The 20,460-nt window shown below is 48.8% G+C and overlaps 3 protein-coding genes across 7 annotated transcripts; all 3 read right to left on the minus strand.

The window, feature by feature from the left end:
* Positions 1 to 710: 710 nt before the first annotated feature.
* Positions 711 to 7,103, minus strand: LOC107307906 (cytochrome P450 2J2-like). 3 transcript variants are annotated; one of them, XM_085511865.1, is made up of 10 exons: positions 7,042 to 7,103; positions 6,624 to 6,825; positions 5,943 to 6,105; positions 5,577 to 5,726; positions 3,989 to 4,149; positions 3,178 to 3,354; positions 2,794 to 2,926; positions 2,151 to 2,338; positions 1,781 to 1,919; positions 711 to 1,331 (listed from the first exon to the last, which is right to left on the minus strand). In XM_085511865.1, the coding sequence occupies exons 2-10, from the start codon at positions 6,810 to 6,812 to the stop codon at positions 1,156 to 1,158; spliced, it is 1,476 nt and encodes a 491-aa protein (XP_085367991.1). In that variant the 5' UTR covers positions 6,813 to 6,825; positions 7,042 to 7,103; the 3' UTR covers positions 711 to 1,155. The 3 variants fall into 3 exon arrangements, with proteins under 3 accessions (XP_085367991.1, XP_085367992.1, XP_085367993.1); XM_085511866.1 differs by having other exon boundaries at positions 6,968 to 7,103; XM_085511867.1 differs by having other exon boundaries at positions 6,957 to 7,103.
* Positions 7,104 to 7,753: 650 nt separating this feature from the next.
* LOC107306891 (cytochrome P450 2J2-like) lies at positions 7,754 to 13,305 on the minus strand. 3 transcript variants are annotated; one of them, XM_085511862.1, is made up of 10 exons: positions 13,201 to 13,305; positions 12,223 to 12,424; positions 11,516 to 11,678; positions 11,148 to 11,297; positions 10,714 to 10,874; positions 10,018 to 10,194; positions 9,629 to 9,761; positions 9,003 to 9,190; positions 8,422 to 8,560; positions 7,754 to 8,274 (listed from the first exon to the last, which is right to left on the minus strand). In XM_085511862.1, the coding sequence occupies exons 2-10, from the start codon at positions 12,409 to 12,411 to the stop codon at positions 8,099 to 8,101; spliced, it is 1,476 nt and encodes a 491-aa protein (XP_085367988.1). In that variant the 5' UTR covers positions 12,412 to 12,424; positions 13,201 to 13,305; the 3' UTR covers positions 7,754 to 8,098. The 3 variants fall into 3 exon arrangements, 2 of the variants coding, with proteins under 2 accessions (XP_085367988.1, XP_085367990.1); XM_085511864.1 differs by lacking the exon at positions 13,201 to 13,305 and adding an exon at positions 12,626 to 13,141; XR_014932911.1 differs by lacking the exons at positions 9,003 to 9,190; positions 13,201 to 13,305 and having other exon boundaries at positions 12,223 to 12,552.
* A 706-nt stretch (positions 13,306 to 14,011) lies between these two features.
* Positions 14,012 to 19,475, minus strand: LOC107317673 (cytochrome P450 2J2-like). Its single transcript, XM_085511868.1, has 9 exons — positions 19,108 to 19,475; positions 18,675 to 18,837; positions 18,299 to 18,448; positions 17,062 to 17,222; positions 16,452 to 16,628; positions 16,075 to 16,207; positions 15,431 to 15,618; positions 14,782 to 14,920; positions 14,012 to 14,634 (listed from the first exon to the last, which is right to left on the minus strand). Exons 1-9 carry the CDS (start codon positions 19,294 to 19,296, stop codon positions 14,459 to 14,461), a joined length of 1,476 nt encoding a protein of 491 aa, XP_085367994.1. The 5' UTR covers positions 19,297 to 19,475; the 3' UTR covers positions 14,012 to 14,458.
* Positions 19,476 to 20,460: the final 985 nt, after the last annotated feature.

The following is a 20,460-nucleotide window of genomic DNA, read 5'->3' on the forward strand; positions in this document are numbered from 1 at the left end:
TCATCATCTGTCTAGTGGGAAATCTGCTCAAGGTTCCTGTGTTGTACCAGTGTGTGTGTGTGTGTGTTTGTTTCCTAGAGAACTTACTTTCTGATACCTCTGCCTTGAGGGTCTGTGAAACAGGAGCCAGAAATACCTTCTACATCTAACCTGTTGTCTGGAATTGTGCTGTGTGTTACAGAACTGTGCTTGCTCAGGGTGCAACTGAGGGAGCAATGGTGTACCTCTTCATTACTGGGGAGCTCCAGTGACAGCTCAAGCTTCCCAGCTGCCTCCTATCCAGGTGTGGAGGAGATTCAGGCTGGGAGGAGAAGTAAGGGTGGGGAGAAAGAGAATTGAGCTTATTCTAGGAGACAGGATCTACAACTTCTGTACCTCCAGGTACAAATGCTTTATAACAGATGTCAGAAATGGCACGTGCCATCCTCCGAGTGTCACTGCATTAATTGCAGTGGCTTGGCAGAACAGCCACTGGCTTTGGTGCTCTTCCTGCTGGTTTGCTCATAGAGCTCAGGTCATGAATATTTGCCAGCTCTGCATTTATGGCCTGTGCTGTTCCTGTGCCCTCTCTTCTGCTGACAGAGAGCTGGTGCTGTACAGCTCAGTATGGCTCTGCACCCCACCCCTTGGTGCCCCAATGCTGGCATGGCTGGTGGTTGCAGGCAGTGCTGAAAAGTATGTGCTGGTCATCACTGTGCAAACAACAAAACTATTTTAGTCAGGATTTATTAATGCTCAAGAAAGAGAGAGGTGTCACAAGGCACTGGTGAATATTTCTTTTAACAGTATTCCTGAGATCAAAGTAGACTCTGTTTCCAAGCACTGTTTGTACTTAAGTCAGGTACTGCTCCCTTCCACTGTTGATTCCCCAGCTGTGAAGTACAGCCAACCAGCACAGAAGTAAGAAAGTCCTGAGTTCCTCATTCATGGACAGTGCTGGGCTGCTGCAAGTGCACAAGTGCCCTGGCCTGTCTTTTTCATCTGATACAGCATGAAAAGTCTGCTTGTACAACTAAGTGACTTGGCATTTCCTTTGAAAGAAACAAAACACATGATGAGGTTGTTACAGTGACCCATAGCAGCTGCTGGGGGCTCAGTCTATGGATCCCTTATAAACCTGTGACATTTCCCCTCCAAGAACAGTGGCTGCGCTCCCTACCGAGGCACAGCACAGATCTTGTAGGGCTGGGGGGCCAAGGTGATGCCCATTACGAATTTGAAGTCAAGGATGGTGTTTGGGGGAGCCTGGAAGGTGAATTTCTGGAGCAGAGCCGTGAAGAAGAGGAAGAGCTCAGCACGAGCCAGCAGCTCACCCAGGCAGGCGCGCTTCCCTGCAGAGACAGACGCCCAGCATCCATTCAGCCCTGCTGGAAAAGCCTCGGCACCCACCTCCTGTGGGAACATCACCCTGCCCACAGCCCCTTTGCCTGCCTGACATTTCCAGCACCATCCCAGCTGAGCTCCCCAAGGAGCTGTAGCACAGTCTGCCCCCAGCTGGGTGATTTAGTGAGGGCACATGCATGTAAATGTATACACATACATCTTATCTTACCCTGCTGGGATGAGCTTCATGTGCTGGCTGGGAGCCAAGGCATAGAGGTAAAACACCAGAGAAAGCAAGTGATGCTTGGGCAGGAAATGGGAGATGCCAAAAGTACATCCCATGCACACAGCCAGTACATGCTGCTTCCATCACTATGTTGCTCATGGTCTCCCATGTGCACCCTGGAAGCCCCATCCCAGAGCTTCAGCTAAAAGCATCAAGTGCAGCAGATCTTACCTATAGAAAATGGCATAAAAGCCTCCCTTTTCCAGAACTGCCCATCCTTCAGGAAGTGCTCGGGATTAAAACTGTGAGGGGTTTCCCACTCCTTCTTGTCAGTCATCACAGAGGAAATATTTGGGAGTATAACAGTGCCCTGTGAAGAGAAAGAAAAGCACTTACTTTGCGCTCTCTCTGCCACTGCCAACATGAGGGAAATTTTAACCTTCCTCTGTGCTTGCCATGAAGAGCATCTGTACCAAAATCTATCACAAGTATTTGTTCCTCGGGGTGATCTCTGGCTGGGGTAAGGATACTGCAGCTTTGTCCCTTTGTGGACTGGGAAATGGGAGTGTTCTAAGTCTTGTCCAATGAGTAATGGAGTTACCTTGGGCAGGTGGAAACCAGCCAGGACCGTGTCCTTCATCGCTTCTCTAGGCAAATTAAAAGGGATGATGTTGCCTTTCCTCTGCACTTCGTGGATGACAGCATTGGTGTAGGGCATGTTGTTCCTGTCCTCCAGAGCTGGCTGCCGGGACTGCCCAATAACAGCATCGATCTCAGCTTGTACACGGGCTGTTTGGAAAGAGCAGGGATCAGCGATTGTGCAGCACAGCCAGAGAACCCCTGGGGACACCATGTTCTTTTTGCTGTGAGGCTCCCCAAGGATCACCCACATTAATCGTGTCACCAGGACTTGCATCTTCAGGTAATTAATGGGCCCTGTGCTCTGTGCACTGCACCTGACACCTCTGCCACAGTGCCTTTAGGGGTCTCCACTGCTTGTTGGTGAGGTTCCCCCTTTTGTCTCTTGGTATTAAATACTAGAGGGGCGAGGATTATCATAGCAGAGGCATGTGCCTGAATGCAAAAACCTTCAAAATATTGCTTGTGGTTATTTCTCTGAGGGTGCAAAAATCTACACTTGCTTTAGTCAGACCTTACCAAGTTTTTCTCCTCTCCTGCCCTGAGTAGAGTATCTCACCAAGCTACAAGAGATAACAATAGGGTTGTGTATTTTCTGTGCTTACCTTGAATTTCTGGGTATACAGCCATAAACAGCAGGGCCCAGCGGATGGTTGTGGAGGTGGTCTCGGTCCCAGCAAAAAACAGGTCGAGAGTGCATGCCACCAGGTTATCCTCACAGAAATCACTGCCATCGGGCTTCAGAGAATCAAGTGTTAGTGCCACATGAACAGCAAGGACTTCCTCAAAAATCAGACTCAGTTCTGCCCCAAGGGTTCTGGCAGAAGCTGAAGGCCCTCTGCATCCCCATCCCTCCAATGGAAGCCCCAAACTAATTTCCATCCTGAGCTCACAGATGGACAAACCAGCAGCTCAGGTGGGGAATATAGTTTCTCAGCCCTCCTGATCTCCAGTCCCCTCTGTGGAAGGGTTTGCTCCACATTACTGACCTTATCCATCTCCTGCAGGTAGCTGTCGATGAAGTCCCGGCTCTCTGAGGGGTTCAGGTCTTCCTTATGTTTTCTGATCTTCTCCTTCACAAAACCTTTCATGAGCCTCCAGTTTTTAATTATGGTTTGGTGGGATCCAGGGAAGTATTTAATTATGGAGGGGAAAGCATTGTACAGCTTTGGGCAGAAAAACAAAAGAGGAAGATTGAGTGAAGGACTGAAAACCCAATTGGTTTTCAAAACTTGAAAAGCCTGCAAAGCCACAACCCTACATTGCTGTAGCAGATGGAATTAACTCATCTCCAGAAGAGCATGAGAAAGGATTGCTGTCCTTTCCATTGTCAGAGAGATTACTGCATTCTTTGTAACAGCAGGTAGCTTGGTGCTCAGTGGACAGAAGCAATGATGAAAGAAAGTAACGTGAGCATTGCACAGCTTGAGAACGTGGCAGAAAGAAGTTACGAGCAGATGTACTTGATGCAATGGAAAGAGGAATGGCAATGAGTGCTCTTGGAAACCTTAGCATTGCTCCTTCCCATAACCTCTCCTAGAGACCTGCCCAAACCCTCTGCTCTATCTACAAAGAACATAAAAACCAGCCTGGAAAGCTCAGCTTTGTGATCACCAGGGGCTGCATCAGCACCAGGACATCTCCAGGGAAGAAGAGAGGCCACACTTGACAGCCCTTGAGTGTCCCTTCCTGACCTGGGATATCCTCTGAAAGTGCTCGAGGTTTTGTCACTGACTGCAAAGAAGAAAGGATGGCCTTGCAAAAGTGCACGCTGTCTGTGCTGGGGACAGAAGGGCTTACCTGGCTCATTATCTTCCCATGGAGGGTAACAGTCTCATCCATCAGCCGCAGCAAGTTTTGGAAGTCCTCATCATGGTATTCAAACCGGTTGCCAAAGGTGATGGAGCAGATGATGTTTGAAACAGCATTGTTGATTTTAAGGTGAGGGTTGAAAGGATTTCCTGGAGAAGGAAAGGCAAACAATTGAATTTCTACCCACATCCACAGAAAAGGAGAAGAAAGCACCTTCATCAGTGGGAAAATATTCTTTTCTCCTCTCCACATAAAAGGAAAATAGTCAATAAGATCCTGGGTGGGCACCTGCTTAGAGATGGTTGTTTGGAAAGAAAGATTTGAAATGGCTGCAGAAGAGCCAACACTGTAGGAATTAATGAAGAATATTGCTGTTAACAGGCAATTTTCTAGAGATCTCAAAAGAAGCAACAGACAAAGGTGGGCTATAGATTGCTGCTTTGAGTGTTACACAGCTGCATCTATCAGTTAATCTGAAAGCAAAACACCTGTAGAAGGAATCTGGGATGCTGGCAGGTTGCTAACATTGCTTGTGAGATGAGGAGAAAGAGGATGCTGGTGTGTTGGCAACTGGCTGAAGGTGAGCCAGTAGTGTGCCCAGTGGCCAAGAAAGCAGATGGCATCCTGGCTTCTATCAGAAATACTGTAGTCAGCAGGAGCAGGGCAATGATCACCCCTTTGTGCTCAGTACTAGACAGGCCACATCTTGGGTGCTGTAGCAATTGGACAGATCAATATAATGGGAAAGGCATTAAAGCAAAGGTGTGATGATAAAAGGACCAACACAAAAGAGAGGTGCTATAAAGGGCAGTAATTGATTGCTTACCTGTAACAGAAGATTCTAAATTCACAGGGGAACACTTCAACAAGCGGCAGTCAGCCCTTAAATGAGGTCTAGAGACATGGAACCAGGCTCCACCCCTTCCAATCACAAAGCTGAACTGCCTTCACCTGTGCTCCAGGGCTGACTGAGTCCTTTCCCCAGGTGCTCAATCAGTGGTTCAGGCCATGACTCAGTATCATACACATGCTGAAATGAGTTTTGGGCCCCTCTCTCCAACACACTGAGGCCCTGGAGCAAGTATAGAGAACTCTGATGGCCAGCTGCAGTGGGAACTAGGATGGTTCGATCTGCAGAAAAGAAGGCTCAGGGGATACCTTATTGCTCTTTATGTCTCCCTGAAAAGAGGATGGAGCAAGGTGGGGTTTGGCCTAACTTTCTACATAACCATGATAGAACAAGAGGTAATGGCTGTAAGATTTTCCAAGGGATGTTCAGAATGGATATTACAAACAATTTCTTTTCAGAAGGATTGAACAGATATTGGCATATGATTCCAGAGAGATCGTGGAGTCATCAGCCCTGGAGGTTCTCAAGAAAAGGGAAATGTGGCACTGAGAAAAATGGACATGCTGTGGATGGGTTGGGGTTGGATTTGGTGACCTTAGAGGTTGTTTCCAACCACAATGATTTGGTGGTTCTATGACTTTTCAGCAGGTATTAGCATGAAGGAAATGAAGACAGTCCAAGTTGGGTTCTGCCTCCAGCACAAGCACTAAGGGAAATGGTCCTCACCCTGCTCATCCCTGAACGCATCCGTGAGGAATCGACACTCCTCCTGGATCCGCTCCTCCAGGCTCCTCTTCCCCAGGCCAAAGTTGCGGAGGGTGGTCAAGGTGAACCTTCTCTGCTGCTTCCACAGGTGCCCATTGGAGGAGATCAGCCCTGCCAGAAGCATTCCACAGTGAGTGAAGGCAGATGCCCTCAGCAAGGGGAAGAAACTGGAGGACATACACCTTGATAAATAAGGAGGAAGCATGAAAATGGCTAAGCTCAGAGTGAATGTGAAGCCACGATATTTCCCCCTGCTTTCCACCTGGTATTTCCAGAAGAACGATGCTCTCACTGTGTTTCAGATACATGTCACTACTGATAACTCACCCAATTTGCTGAAGAACTCTGCATCCATAGGAATTTCAGCACGATCCAGGAAGTTATCTCCCTGGGTCACAAGGGCTTCCTTGATCACTTGCAGCCCATTTAAGATCACAAAAGTCTGGGTGCCGACTTGCAAGCTGAAGATATCTCCATGTTCTTTGATAATCTAGAAAGGCGGTAAATATATAAAATGAGATTGATTTGCAAGGACTTTTTTTTCTGGTGTCCTTTACCCACAAGGAAGGACAGGCAGAACGAAAATTGAAATAGGGCAAGCTAAGCCAAGGAAAATGACTGGATAAATACTGTCTTGACTATGTGCAGTCTTTGTTCTTGTTTCCTGAATCAATGTTCAGGGGTAGATGTAAACCTTCCAGGCTGCATTTTTAAGGCTTTGCAAGACTCAGGTGAGCAAGAGTTTTCAGCAGTTGTTTAACTCCCTTCCCTGCAACCCTTGTCCTCACACCCACATACAGCTCCAGTGGAACTCGTGGTGCTGTCCCATGCCCTTTGCTCAAATGATATGGCTCTGTATTCCAAGGCAAACATTATCAAAGTTCCAGCTAATCAAGGGCCAGCCTGCTTCCCGACCTACTTCCCACTCCTGGAAAGCTGTCTCTGGGCCATTGCATTTAATGTGATTGGGTAGGATAGGTCCCCTCACCACGCTGAAAATCCCCTTACCTTCTGTGTTGAAGCCAAGGGGTCTTTGACAAACATAAATTGCACGTTTCCAACAAAAGGGAAGGAAAAAGGACCGGGTGGGAAGTCCTTGGGCTTTCTCCTCTTCATGTAGTCAGAGACGAGCAGGAAGACAAGGAGGAAGACGAAGAGCATCTGCAGGGAGATGCTATCCCAGAGGAAGCGCAGCATGGTGCGGCTGCAGCTGTGGGCACAAACGCACAGGGGCTCAGGGCTGCCTTTGGGCTGCTCCTTCCTCAGCCTCAGCCACGCCTGTTCGCTAAATCCCTTCTCGATGCAACCCACGCATCTCTCATCCCATCAACAACAGCCCACCAGCAGCGCACCGGCAGCTCCCCGCTCCGCTCCCATCTCCCACCGCTGCCTTCCAACAGCCCGGCAGCTCCCGCAAGTCCCTCACCGTGACGGTCCCCGCCGATGATTAACGCTGCCGTGCGCGCTGTTTTGCTGCCGGCTGAGAACGGCCCCGTTCCCGTGACGCGGTGGGCGGTGCGGGCTGCTTCTGTTTTGGGGACGTCAGCTGCGGCCAATGGGTCTGATTGCAGTACGGGAGCGAAGCTGCTGCCGTCCCGTGATTAACTTGAAGAAGTTCAATCACTGCTTATCATGGCACCTGAATTGTTCCCCTGCACTCATATGGGATGCTCCGCTATTAAGATAAGCTCCCTCTGCTTCATTGAAAAATCAGTGTGGAAGAAAAGGAAGCCAGCGCCCATTTGTTGCCTCCCATGACACAGCGTGTGTAGATAAAGAAGCAATAGATTGTGAAATAAACAGGATGTGATCAGTATTTGTTTGCTCACGCAGTGCTAATAAAAGAGCTGTTCCCATGTCCCAAAGATCAGACCTGCACCGGAGAAAGCAGGATTAGAGGGAAGCCACTGTGGAGTCTGGGACAGCAATAGAAAAACACATATTCACATATGTAAATAAAGTCTGCAGATATTTGGTGTCTATTAACACACAGTAGGATTGAAGCAGCCGGTGAGAAGATCTGCCATTCAGTTTTTGCCACCTGTCTGGCACAGAAAGGGAAGGAATGGGGCAGAGCTTTGGGCTCATGTCTCAGTAACAATGTATTGATGAACCAGAATGAGAGATGTTACAAGGTATGTCTGTATTTTATTCTTTATTAATTATTTTTTTCCAGAAATTAAAGTTAAACATGTTACTGATGTTGTACTGCAAGGGCTGGTTCTGTGTTCTGACAGAACTGGGCCATGGCCCAAGAAAGGTAATCTCTAAAACGATGAAGATTTTCTTGCAGCTGTGACACGTGGCCATCCAGCCTGGAGTGAACAAAGTCCTGAGCTCCTCATTCATTGACAGCAATTGTTTTCAAAAAGACAAAACATGTAGAGGTTGTTACAGTGGCCCAAAGCAGCCGGTGAGGGCTCAGCTTGTGAAACCCTTCTAAAGCTGAGATCTTCTCCCTCTGAGAACAGTGGCTGCGCTCCCTACCGAGGCACAGCACAGATCTTGTAGGGCTGGGGGGCCAAGGTGATGCCCATTACGAATTTGAAGTCAAGGATGGTGTCTGGGGGAGCCTGGAAGGTGAATTTCTGGAGCAGAGCCGTGAAGAAGAGGAAGAGCTCAGCACGAGCCAGCAGCTCACCCAGGCAGGCGCGCTTCCCTGCAGAGACAGCCACCCAGAATCCATTCAGCCCTGCTGGAAAAGCCTCAGCACCCACCTCCTGTGGGAACATCACCCTGCCCACAGCCCCTTGCTACCTGATACATCTGGAAGCAGCACAAAGGCATCAAACTGATTCTATCTTACCTATAGAAAATGGCATAAAAGCCTCCCTTTTCCGGAACTGACCGTCCTTCACGAAATGCCCGGGGTTAAAACTGTGAGGGGTTTCCCACTCCTTCTTGTCAAACATTACAGAGGACAGATTTGGGATCAAAATCGTGCCCTGAGACAAAAGAAAGAAAGTCACTTCACACTCTCTCCGCCACTGCCAACAGGAGATGAGTTTTTGCCCTCCCTTCTGCTTGCCATGAAGATCATCCATAGTCAGATCTGTCACAGGCATGTGTTCATCTCCTTTTGCCTGGCTGTATTTTTCTATTTCTTGGCTGCTTCTACCATCAGCAATTTTTTTTTGGCCAAAGATCCTCTAAGAAATGTCTACATGAGGAGGGCTCTCTTCCTTGATGCTGTGTATGGATGTCTCTTCCCATGGCTTTCATTCTGTACACTAAGGATGCAGTGTGCTGGAAAGTGGTTTGGGGACAGCAAAATACGATCCACAGGAGTGACCTCTGTAAGGGGCAGCACTGCTACATTTTTCTCTCAGCAGGAATGGGGAAATTGGAACCTCCTCCTAACAACTCAGTGCTCAGGACTGAGGTTACCTTGGGCACCCGGAAACCAGCCAAGACTGTGTCTGTCACCGCCTGTCTCGGCACATTAAAAGGGATGATGTTGCCTTTCCTCTGCACTTCGTGGATGACAGCATTGGTGTAGGGCATGTTGTTCCTGTCCTCCAGAGCTGGCAGCCTGGACTGCCCAATGACAGCATCAATCTCAGCTTGTACACGGGCTGTTTGGAAAGAGCAGGGATCAGCAGTGGTGCAGTACAGCCATGGATCCCCTCGGGACACCATGAACTTTTTGCTATGTGAGTCTTCAAAGGACCATCTCAGGTCAATTGTGCCACCAGGGGACTTGTGGAACCTCTCTGCATGTTCGTCACTTCAGCAACTAAATAGGTCCTATGACCTCTTCAAAGCTTCTCCGGCTTGTGCTATAAAGCCCTCAGGGATATTCAGTGCTTGTGGGGGAAGTGCCTCTGTTTGGTTCTTGGTCCCAAATTAAAGCATTACAGAATTACCAGGGAAGGTTTTAAAACAGCTTAGGTATGTGCCTGAATTCAGAGGAAAGCATTAGTTCTTCACTTGTATGAGTACAGTGGGATTCCTGTTTTTCCTTTCACCAAGATTTATAAAAAGGAATAGCACAGCCCTGTTGCTACTTGTACCTTGAATTTCTGGGTATACAGCCATATACAGCAGGGCCCAGCGGATGGTTGTGGAGGTGGTCTCAGTACCAGCAAACAGTAGGTCAAGAGCACATGCCACCAGGTTATCCTCATGGAATTCCCTGCCGCTGGGCTTCAGAGAATCAAGTGTTAGTGCCACATGAACAGCGAGGACTTCCTCAAAAATCAGACTCAGTCCTGCCCCAAGGGTTCTGGCAGAAGCTGCAGGCCCTCTGCATCCCCATCCCTCCAATGGAAGCCCCAAAACTAGTGTCCATTCTGAGCTCATAAATGGACACATCAGCCGCTCAGGTGGGGAATATGGTTTGTTTCTCAGCCCTCCTGATCTCCAGTCCCCACTGTGGAAGGGTTTGCTCCACATTACTGACCTTATCCATCTCCTGCAGGTAGCTGTCGATGAAGTCCCGGCTCTCTGAGGGGTTCAGGTCTTCCTTATGTTTGCTGATCTTCTCGTTCACAAAACCTTTCATGAGCCTCCAGTTTTTAAATATGGTTTGGTGGGAGCCAGGAAGGTACTTAATTATGTAAGGGAAAGCATTGTACAGCTTTGGGCAGAAAAAAGAAAAGAGCAAATTGAATAAAGGACTGAAAAACCCCTTCTATTTTCAAAACTTGAAAAACCTGCAAAGCCACAGCCCTACAGTGTTGGAATAGATGGGATTAATTTATCTGCAGAGGAGCATGACACAGGATTGTTATCTCCATTTCACAATCGAGTGACTAATGCCTTCCCAGTCACAGCAGGTGACCAGTCACATACACTCAGTGAAATGGGGAGAAAGGGAGCCATGTGAGCATTGCATAGCTTGAAAATATGGCTGAAAGGAATTACTGATTGATGTATTCTGTATGGGGAATGGCAACAACATCCTTGATTTATCACTGGTGCTCCTTCCCAATACCTCTCCTAGAGAGATTTTGGGGTCTACAATATAAAAAAGATACAAAACTATCAATGAGTGTTCAAAAGAATGCTGTGTCAGTGCTGAAGTGTCTACAAGCCAAGGTGTATGAGGATCAGATCAGGTCCCTTGGTTTATTCATCAGGAGGAGGAGGGCTGTACCTGGCTCATTATCTTCTCATGGAGGGTCACAGTCTCATCCATCAGCCGCAGCAAGTTTTGGAAGTCCTCATCATGGTATTCAAACCGGTTGCCAAAGGTGACGGAGCAGATGATGTTTGAAACAGCATTGTTGATTTTAAGGTGAGGGTTGAAAGGATTTCCTGGAGAAGGAAAGGCAAACAATTGATTTTCTACCCACATCCACAGAAAAGGAGAAGAAAGCACCTTCATCAGTGGGAAAATATTCAACAAGAGAAGCTTTGGGTGAAACCTAGCTGCATCCATCAGTTAACCTGAGGACAAAACACCTGAAGAAGGAATCTGTGATGCTGGCAGGTTCCCCTATGAGATGCGGTATTTTTCAGCAGGCATTAGCATGAGGGAAACGAAAACAGTCCAAGTTGGATTCTGCCTTCAGCACAACAGCTCCTCACCCTGCTCATCCCTGAACGCATCCGTGAGGAATCGGCACTCCTCCTGGATCCGCTCCTCCAGGCTCCTCTTCCCCAGGCCAAAGTTGCGGAGGGTGGTCAAGGTGAACCTTCTCTGCTGCTTCCACAGGTGCCCACTAGAGGAGATCAGCCCTGCCAGAAGCATTCCACAGTGAGTGAAAGAAGATGCCCTCAGCAAGGGGAAGAAGTTGGAGGGTATCAGCCTTGATAAAGGGTGCTCAAGCACGTTGGTGAGTCTGCTTACCATGAATGTCAAGCCATGGCATTGTCGCCAGCCTCCATTCTGGTATATTTGAAAGCTCAACACATTGACAGCACGTGTCAGATATGCATTTCAATAGATAGCTCACCCAATTTGCTGAAGATATCTTTGTCGAGGGGAATTTCAGGGCGATCCATGAAGTTCTCTCCCTGGGTCACAAGGGCTTCCTTGATTAGTGGAAGTCCATTTATGATCACAAACGACTGGGTGCCTGCTTGCAAGCTGAAGATATCCCCAAGTTTTTCAGTAAGCTGTGCAAGGGGTAAATATATGAGTGATAAATGGGGATTAGTTTTCAATTATCATTTCTGCAGAAAGAGTGCATGCCCTGGTATCGTGCACCCACAGGGAAGGACAGACAGACTTGCAATGGACACAGGGCAAGCTGAGCCTGAGAGAGGTTACAGAGTGGTTGCACAAGTGCACGGATGTTGGCTTGATTGCATGCAGACATGTTCCTCTTTTCCTAAATCAGATTTCAGGAGTTGCTGTAAAGCCTTCTGGGCTGCATTTTCCAGATTTTGCAAGACTCAACTGAGAAGGATTTTCCAGCATTTGCTTAACTCCCTTCCCAAACGTTTTTCCCATTAGACCCACCTACAGATGCAGATGAACTCATGGTTCTGTACCATGCCCTTTGCCCAAAGGATGTGGCACTGTACTACAAGGCAAACCTTATCAAAGTTCCAGCTAATCAAGGGCCAACCTACTCCCCACTCCTGGAAAGCTGTGGGCCATTGCATTTAATGTGATTAGGTAGGATAGGTCCCCTCACCACGCTGAAAATCCCCTTACCTTCTGTGTTGCAACCAAGGGGTCTTTGGCAAACATAAATTGTATGTTTCCCAGGAAAGGGAAGGAAAAAGGACTGGGGGGGAAGTCCTTGGGCTTTCTCCTCTTCATGTAGTCAGAGACGAGCAGGAAGACAAGGAGGAAGACGAAGAGCATCTGCAGGGAGATGCTGTCCCAGAGGAAGCGCAGCATGGTGCGGCTGCAGCTGTGGGCACAAACGCACAGGGGCTCAGGGCTGCCTTTGGGCTGCTCCTTCCTCAGCCACACCTGTGGCTTCTCGATGCAACCCACGCATCTCTCATCCCATCAACAACAGCCCACCAGCAGCGCACCGGCAGCTCCCCGCTCCGCTCCCATCTCCCAGCGCTGCCTTCCAACAGCCCGGCAGCTCCCGCAAGTCCCTCACCGTGACGGTCCCCGCCGCGCAAAGCCGCAGACAGAGCCGGGCCCGAAGGGACGCGAGACAAGAGATAAGATCAGCTGCCCGGAGCTGCCACGGAGCCTCTGACTCACGGGCCGAGGGTCCGCTGCCACGGGGCGCTGCTGGCAGGGCGCAGATGGCGCTGAGCGCCGCGCACGGACGAGCGCGTCCTGCCCCGGCGCTGACACCGACCCCTCTCCCGGCCCTCCTCCCTTCCCTTCCCTTCCCTTCCCTTCCCTTCCCTTCCCTTCCCTTCCCTTCCCTTCCCTTCCCTTCCCTTCCCTTCCCTTCCCTTCCCTTCCCTTCCCTTCCCTTCCCCTGCGATGATTAACGCTGCCGTGCGCGCTGTTTTGCTGCCGCTCAGAACGGCCCCGTTCCCGTGATGCGGTGGGCGGTGCGGGCTGCTTCTGTTTGGGGACGTCAGCTGCGGCCAATGGGTTTGTCCGGTTGAAGGCGCTGCTCGGTGGTGCCCGAGTGCGAAGCTGCTGCCGTCCCGTGATTAAGTTGAAGAAGTTCAATCACTGCTTATCATGGCACCTGAATTGTTCCCCTGCACTCACATGGGATGCTCCGCTATTAAGATCAACCTCTTCACCCCTTCTGCTTTGTTGAAAAATCAGTGTGGAAGAAAAGGAAGCCAGCGCCCATTTGTTTCCTCCCACGATGCAGCGTGTAGATAAGGAAGTAATTACGTAACGGGGAAAAGCCCAGTGTGAAAAGTGGAGTAATCAGTACTTGTTTGCTCACGTAGTGCAAAGAAAACAGCTGTACCCACTCGTCAGAGATCAAAACTGCACCAGAGAAAGCAGAAGTGGGGAGAAACCACTGTGGATTCTGGAATGGCATTAGAAAATATGGATGTGAATAAAGTCTGCAGATATTTTGCGTCTATTAAAGCGAGAGGATTGGAGCAGTCCGTGAGAATTTCTGTCTGAGGATCTCCCAAGGAACAAAAGGAAAGAACATAAGGTCTGGCAAGTGAAATGAATAACCCCATTTCTGCTGTGCAGGGAAGGTGTGGGAGACCCTTAGGGAGACCCTCAGTGGGATCAGGAGAGGAGGACAGCAATGGTGGCTGCACGGCAGCCAGTGCCAGGGTTTGGTTAGAGCAGAGTCAGTCATGCTGTGTCTAGGGGGAAGTTGTCAGGGTTCCCGCATTGCATCAATGGGTTTGTTTCCCAGGGCACGTTTTCCATTCTCTCTATTACGGACCTGCAAAACGGGATCACTGAGCACCAGATATATCATCTTTACCCAATCTGTTTCTTCCAGGCATCTGTTTGACACATAAGAGGAGGCAATAGGGCAGAGCTTTGGGCTCATGTCTCATTAGCGATGTATTGACGTACTAGAATGAGAGATGATACAAAGTTTGGCTGTATTTTATTTTCAGTTTATTTTCCAAAAATGAAAGTAAAAAACTGTTTCTGATTGTTACTGATTTGTTATTCTACTGCAAAGGCTGGTACTGTGTTCTGACAGAAATGGACCATTGCCCAAGAAAGGCGATATCTAAAACTATGCATGTTTTCTTGCAGCTGTGAAGTGTGGCCATCCTGCCTGGAGTGAACAAAGCCCTGAGCTCCTCATTCATTGACAGTGCTGTGCTGCAAGCCCAAAAGTGCCCCAGCCCATCCTGTACTAATTGTCTTTATCATCTGATATAGTGTGCAAGATCTGCTTGCAAAAAGAAGTGACTTGGCTATTGCTTTTAAAGAGGGAAAACTGCTGGGGAGCCCAAGGCAGCCAGTTAGGGCTCAGCTTGTGGAACTGCTCCAAAGCCAAAAAGTTCTCCTCCAAGAACAGTGGCTGTGCTCCCTACCGAGGCACAGCACAGATCTTGTAGGGCTGCGGGGCCAAGGTGATGCCCATTGTGAATTTGAGGTCGAGGATGGTGTCTGGGGGAGCCTGGAAGGTGAATTTCTGGAGCAGAGCCGTGAAGAAGAGGAAGAGCTCAGCACGAGCCAGCAGCTCACCCAGGCAGGCGCGCTTCCCTGCAGAGACAGCAGCCCAGCATCCATTCAGCCCTGCTGGAAAAGCCTCAGCACCCACCTCCTGTGGGAACGTCACCCTGCCCACAGCCCCTTGCTCCCTGATACATCTGGAAGCAGCACAAAGGCATCAAACTGATTTTATCTTACCTATAGAAAATGGCATAAAAGCCTCCCTTTTCCAGAACTGACCGTCCTTCAGGAAATGCCCGGGGTTAAAACTGTGAGGGGTTTCCCACTCCTTCTTGTCAAACATCACAGAGGACAGATTTGGGATCAAAATCGTGCCCTGAGATAATAGAAAGAAAACCACTTTGCACACTCTCTGCCACTGCCAACAGGAGAGGTGTTTTTATCCTCCCTTTCACTTGCCACAAGGATTATCCATAGTCAAATATCTTACAAGCATGTGTTGTTCTCCTTTTGCCTGGTCATATTTTCCTACTTCTTGGCTGCTTGGTAGAACGGTCATAGAATCGTGGAGTTGTTTGAATTGGAAGGACCAGAAAAGGTCAGTCATTACTATATAATCACACTTCTCCCTCATCAGCTTTATTTTCTCTAAGAAAAGTCTGCTGTACAGGGGATATACCCCTCAATGATATGCACAGATGCCTCACCCCATGGCATTCATCCTGGGCATGCAGAATGCAAATAGTGGGAAAAGTGTTGGGACAACAAACAACATGACCCACAGGACTGACCTCTGGAGTGGGCAGGGATGCTGCAGTTTTATCCCTGCAGGGATGGGGAAATGGGCATCTCCTTCTAATACCTCATTCATCAGGAGTGGGCTTACCTTGGGTACATGGAAACCAGCCAGGACTGTGTCTTTCACCGTCAGTCTCAGCGCATTGAAAGGGATGATGTTGCCTTTCCTCTGTACTTCGTGGATGACAGCATTGGTGTAGGGCATGTTGTTCCTGTCCTCCAGAGCTGGCTGCCTGGACTGCCCAATGACAGCATCAATCTCAGCTTGCACACGGGCTGTTTGGAAAGAGCAGGGATCAGCAATGGTGCAGCAAAGCCATATATCTTCTTGGTACCCAATGAAGGTTTTGCTGTGTGGGTCCCCTAGTACCAGCTGAGGTCAATCATGTGCTACCAGGGAACTCAAGGCACCTCTCTCTGTGCTTGTCACTCCAGCTACCAAACAGGCCCTGTATAGAGCCTCTGATGCTTCTGCTATAAATCCCTCAGAGGTTTCCTGTGCTTGTTAGGTATATTGCCACTTTTGTCTCTTTGACTTATAGTAATGTATAACAAAATTACCAGGGCAAGTTTTAAAACACCAAGGTCAAACGCATGAATACAAAAGACAATATTTGCACTAGATGAGTTTCAGAGAAGGAAAAAATCCTCTGTTTTCTTTCAAGAAAGAAAGATGCAGACATTGCTGCAAAAGACAAAATCCAGGAAACACAGCCCTGTTGCTACTTGTACCTTGAAGTTCCGGATACATGGCCATAAACAGCAGGGCCCAGCGGATGGTTGTGGAGGTGGTCTCGGTCCCAGCAAAAAACAGGTCAAGAGTGCACGCCACCAGGTTATCCTCACAGAAATCACTGCCATCGGGCTTCAGAAAACAGAATGTCAGAGCCACATTAACAGCGAGGACTTCCTCAGCACCCCACACAGTCCTTCCCCAAGGGTTTTGGCATAACTTGTATCCTCATCCCTCCAATGGAAGCCCCAAAACTAGTGTCCATTCTGAGCTCATAAATGGACACATCAGCCGCTCAGGTGGGGAATATGGTTTGTTTCTCAGCCCTCCTGATCTCCAGTCCCCACTGTGGAAGGGTTTGCTCCACATTGCTGACCTTATCCATCTCCTGCAGGTAGCTGTCAATGAAGTCCCGGCTCTCTGAGGGATTCAGGTCTTCCTTATGTTTGCTGATCACATTGCACACAAAATCTTTTAAGAGCTTCCCATTTTTGATAACGGTTTGGTGGGATCCAGGAAGGTACTTTACTATGGAGGGGAAAAATGTGTACAGCTTTGGAAAGAAAAAGAGAAGAGCAAATTGAATACAGGACTGAAAACCCCTTCTGTTTTTCAAGACCTGAAAAGCCTGCAAAGCCACAACATTACACTGCGAGAGTAGAAGAAATTAACTCATCTCCATAAGAGCATGACAAAGGATTGATGTCTCCATGGTGAAAGAGGCCAGCTCTCAGGGGCAATGGGCATGGCCCTGAGCTGCTGGACCTGAGGCACTGCTTGGACAGTGCTGTCAGACATGGGGTTCAGATTTCCAATGATTCTGTGTGGAGCCAGGTACTGGATGTCATGGCTATGTGGGTCCCTTCCCAAATTAGGATACACTCTGAATCTAAGAAAGTGCTCGAGGTTTTGCCACTGACTGCAAAGAAGAAAGGATGGCCTTGCAAAAGTGCACGCTGTCTGTGCTGGGGACAGAAGGGCTGTACCTGGCTCATTATCTTCCCATGGAGGGTAACAGTCTCATCCATCAGCCGCAGCAAGTTTTGGAAGTCCTCATCATGGTATTCAAACCGGTTGCCAAAGGTGATGGAGCAGATGATGTTTGAAACAGCATTGTTGATTTTAAGGTGAGGGTTGAAAGGATTTCCTGGAGAAGGAAAAAGGGAACAATCAATTCTTCACAGAAAAGAGGAAGGAAGTGCCATCATTGGAGGGAAAATATTCAGTAAGTGAAATGAATGGTATTCAGTGGGCACCTGCTTGGAGATGGTTGTTTGGAAATGTTCAATTTGAAATGGCTTGATTTGAAATGGCTGCAGAAGAGCCAACACCATAAGAATTAATTAAGAATAGTGCTGTTAACAGGTTCATGGAATTTTCTAGATGTCTCAAAAGGTGCAATAGACAAAGGTGGGCTAAGAATACTGCTTTGAGTGTTACACAGCTGTAACTATCAGTTAATCTGAGAGCAAAATACCTGTAGAAGGAACTGAGGATGATGGCACATTACTAACGTTGCTTGTGAGATGAGGAAAAAGGATTTTGGGGTGTTAGTTGGCAGCTGGCTGAAAGTGAGCCAGTAGTGTGTGCCCAGTGGCCAAGAAAGCCAATGGCATCCAGGTTTATGTCAGAAATAGCATCATAGCAGGTGAACTCACTGAGCTTGGCACTTTTGAGGCCACACCTAGAGTGGTGAGTAGAGTTTTGGGCCCCTCTCTTCAAGAAAGGCATTGCAGCCCCAGAGTGCACCCAGAGAAGGGGAATGAAGCTGTGAAGTTTCTGGAGCACAACTCTGATAGCCAGCTGAAGAGAGAACTGGAAGGCTCAGTCTAGAGAAGAAGGGGTTCCAAGGAGAACAAACTCACTGAAAAGAGGTTGGAGTGAGGTGTGGGTTGGCCTCTTTTCTCAGGTAACAGTGACTGCACAAGGAATAATGGCCTTAAGTTGCTCCATGAGAGCATTCGGGATGAGTATTAGGAGCAGGTTGCCAGAGTCACCATCACTGGAGGTTTTCAAGTAAAGGATAGATGTGGCAATGAGCAATACAGTTAGTGGGTGTTCTGAGAGTGGGTTGGGGTTGGACTTGGTGATCTTAGAGGGCTTTTCCAGCTGTAAAGATTCAAGGAATCTGTGATTTTTCAGCAGGAATGAGCACAGGGGGAATTACAGTGCGCCAAGTTGGGTTCTGCCTTCAGTGCAACAGCTGAGGGAAATGGTCCTCACCCTGCTCATCCCTGAACGCATCTGTGAGGAATCGGCACTCCTCCTGGATCCGCTCCTCCAGGCTCCTCTTCCCCAGGCCAAAGTTGCGGAGGGTGGTCAAGGTGAACCTTCTCTGCTGCTTCCACAGGTGCCCATTGGAGGACAGCAGCCCTGACAGAAGCATTCCACAGTGAGTGAAGGCAGATGCCTTCAGCAAGGGGGAGAATATAGAGGACACCTGGCTTGACAGATAAGACTCAACCCAAGCGTGGTTGGGTACCTCCACTCAAGAGTGAAGGCAAAAACATGCCATTGCCACCACTTTCCTTTCTAGCGCATGAAAATGATCAATTCTTTGAGTGTGCATTTCAGATACAAATCTCTATTGATAACTCACCAAATCTGTTGAAGACTTCCGTATTCATAGGAAACTCTGGGCGATCTATGAAGTTCTCTCCCTGGGTCACAAGGGCTTCCTTGATCATTTGCACCCCACTTACGATCACAAATGACATGCTGCCTACTTGCATGCTGAAGATGTCTCCATGTTTCTCAGTAATCTGGGGATGAGTAAAGAAATAAACCAGGACTGACTTACAATGACTACTTCTTCTGGGATAGGGACAATCCTAGAATCCTCAACCTGCAGGCAGGGACAGTCAGCACTTGAACACATGGCATTGTACTATATCCTTTGCCCAATGAGTGTGGCTCTGTATTCCAAGGCAAACATCATCCACATTGCCACTGATCGTCACTGAACCTCCTGCTCACTCATGGAGAGTTCTCTGCGGGTCATGGGACTGAATTGGCCCCCTCCCTCCCCTTACCTTCTGCACTGCGGCCACGGGGTCTTTGGCAAACATCAACTGCACGTTTCCCACGAAAGGAAAGGAAAAAGGTCTGGGCGGGAAGTCCTTGGGCTTTCTCCTCCTCATGTAGTCAGAGACGAGCAGGAAGACAAAGAGGAAGACGAAAAGCATCTGCAGGGAGATGCTGTCCCAGAGGAAGCGCAGCATGGTGCGGCTGCAGCTGTGGGCACAAACGCACAGGGGCTCAGGGCTGCCTTTGGGCTGCTCCTTCCTCCCCCCGGCGCTGACACCGGCCCCGCTCCCGGCCCTCCTGCTGTCCCTTCCCTCCCCTTCCCCTGCGATGATTAACGCTGCCGTGCGCGCTGTTTTGCTGCCGGCTCAGAACTGCCCCGTTCCCGTGATGCGGTGGGCGGTGCGGGCTGCTTCTGTTTGGGGGCGTCAGCTGCGGCTGCGGAAATGAGGAAGTGAGAAAACGAAACTGATGCGTTCACCTGTTCCACTTTAACAAGTTAATTCCGTGCTCTACCTCGGAATCTAAACTATCCCAACTCACAAATGTTCCCTTCGCTCACATGAGGCACATTATCCTAGAATCATAGAATCCATGGAGTTGGAAGGGAGCTCTGCTGGCCATCTAGTCCAACTGCTCTGCAGTGCACAAGGAAACCACCGCTAGTTCAGGCTGCCCAGGGCTGATCCAGCCTTGCCTTGAAATCTCCAGGGCTGAGGCATCAATGGCATCACTAGGTGAGCTGTTCCAGTGCCTCATCACCCTCATTATATAAGATTTTCCCCTTGTATCTGACCCAAATCTACTCCTTTTTGAGCTTGAAGCCATTTCCCCTTTTTCTATCACCACAGGCCCTGCTGAAGAGTGTTCCCTTCTTTCCTGTAGCTCCCCTTTAGAGACTGAAAGGCTGCTACAGACCTTTGAGGCCCCTTTCAGGGCTTTACACTAGGCAGGAAGGGAATGCAATGAGGCTTACCGGGGTAGAGTGACTAGTCTGAAGCTTTACAGTAGATTAGATGGGGAAAGAATGTCAAGTGCAATGGGAGAGAAAAAAGCTTGGAGATGCTATCAGGCCAGGAGGTTGCTCACAAACCTGATCCTCAATTACAGTGAAAGATACGTTGCTTCCCTGATTCCCTCCTACCAAAAAAAATGTTTGAGGACTGTGTGGTGAGCAGATATCAGGAAGACCAAGGCAAAAATAATGAAGTACCTCAGCCTTCTCCTTGTTTGCTGTTACAATCCTGCCTGTGTCACTCACTACGGGGGTTATGCATTCCTAGACTTCCCTTTTCTGCTTGAGGTGCATGAAGAAGCCTTGCTTGTGCTTTCTGACATCATTAGCCAAGTTCAGATCAAGC

Source organism: Coturnix japonica, chromosome 11, assembly GCF_054131305.1.
Source record: "Coturnix japonica strain WE chromosome 11, WE-NBRP24, whole genome shotgun sequence".
NCBI lineage: Eukaryota > Metazoa > Chordata > Aves > Galliformes > Phasianidae > Coturnix > Coturnix japonica.

Excerpts from the sequence above, each read along its gene's own strand:
- LOC107307906 (XM_085511865.1), bottom strand. The coding sequence starts at position 6,812 with ATGCTGCGCTTCCTCTGGGATAGCATCTCCCTGCAGATGCTCTTCGTC. Across the intron at positions 2,927-3,177 it reads ACCTGCAGGAGATGGATAAG|CCCGATGGCAGTGATTTCTG; the intron begins GTCAGTAATGTG and ends GATTCTCTGAAG. Across the intron at positions 1,332-1,780 it reads TTTTATGCCATTTTCTATAG|GGAAGCGCGCCTGCCTGGGT; the intron begins GTAAGATCTGCT and ends CTGTCTCTGCAG.
- LOC107306891 (XM_085511862.1), bottom strand. The coding sequence starts at position 12,411 with ATGCTGCGCTTCCTCTGGGACAGCATCTCCCTGCAGATGCTCTTCGTC. Across the intron at positions 10,875-11,147 it reads TGCGTTCAGGGATGAGCAGG|GAAATCCTTTCAACCCTCAC; the intron begins GTGAGGAGCTGT and ends TTCCTTCTCCAG. Across the intron at positions 8,275-8,421 it reads TTTTATGCCATTTTCTATAG|GGAAGCGCGCCTGCCTGGGT; the intron begins GTAAGATAGAAT and ends CTGTCTCTGCAG.
- LOC107317673 (XM_085511868.1), bottom strand. The coding sequence starts at position 19,296 with ATGCTGCGCTTCCTCTGGGACAGCATCTCCCTGCAGATGCTTTTCGTC. Across the intron at positions 18,449-18,674 it reads GGAAGTCTTCAACAGATTTG|GGCTGCTGTCCTCCAATGGG; the intron begins GTGAGTTATCAA and ends TGCTTCTGTCAG. Across the intron at positions 16,629-17,061 it reads ATGGGAAGATAATGAGCCAG|CTGTACACATTTTTCCCCTC; the intron begins GTACAGCCCTTC and ends TTCTTTCCAAAG.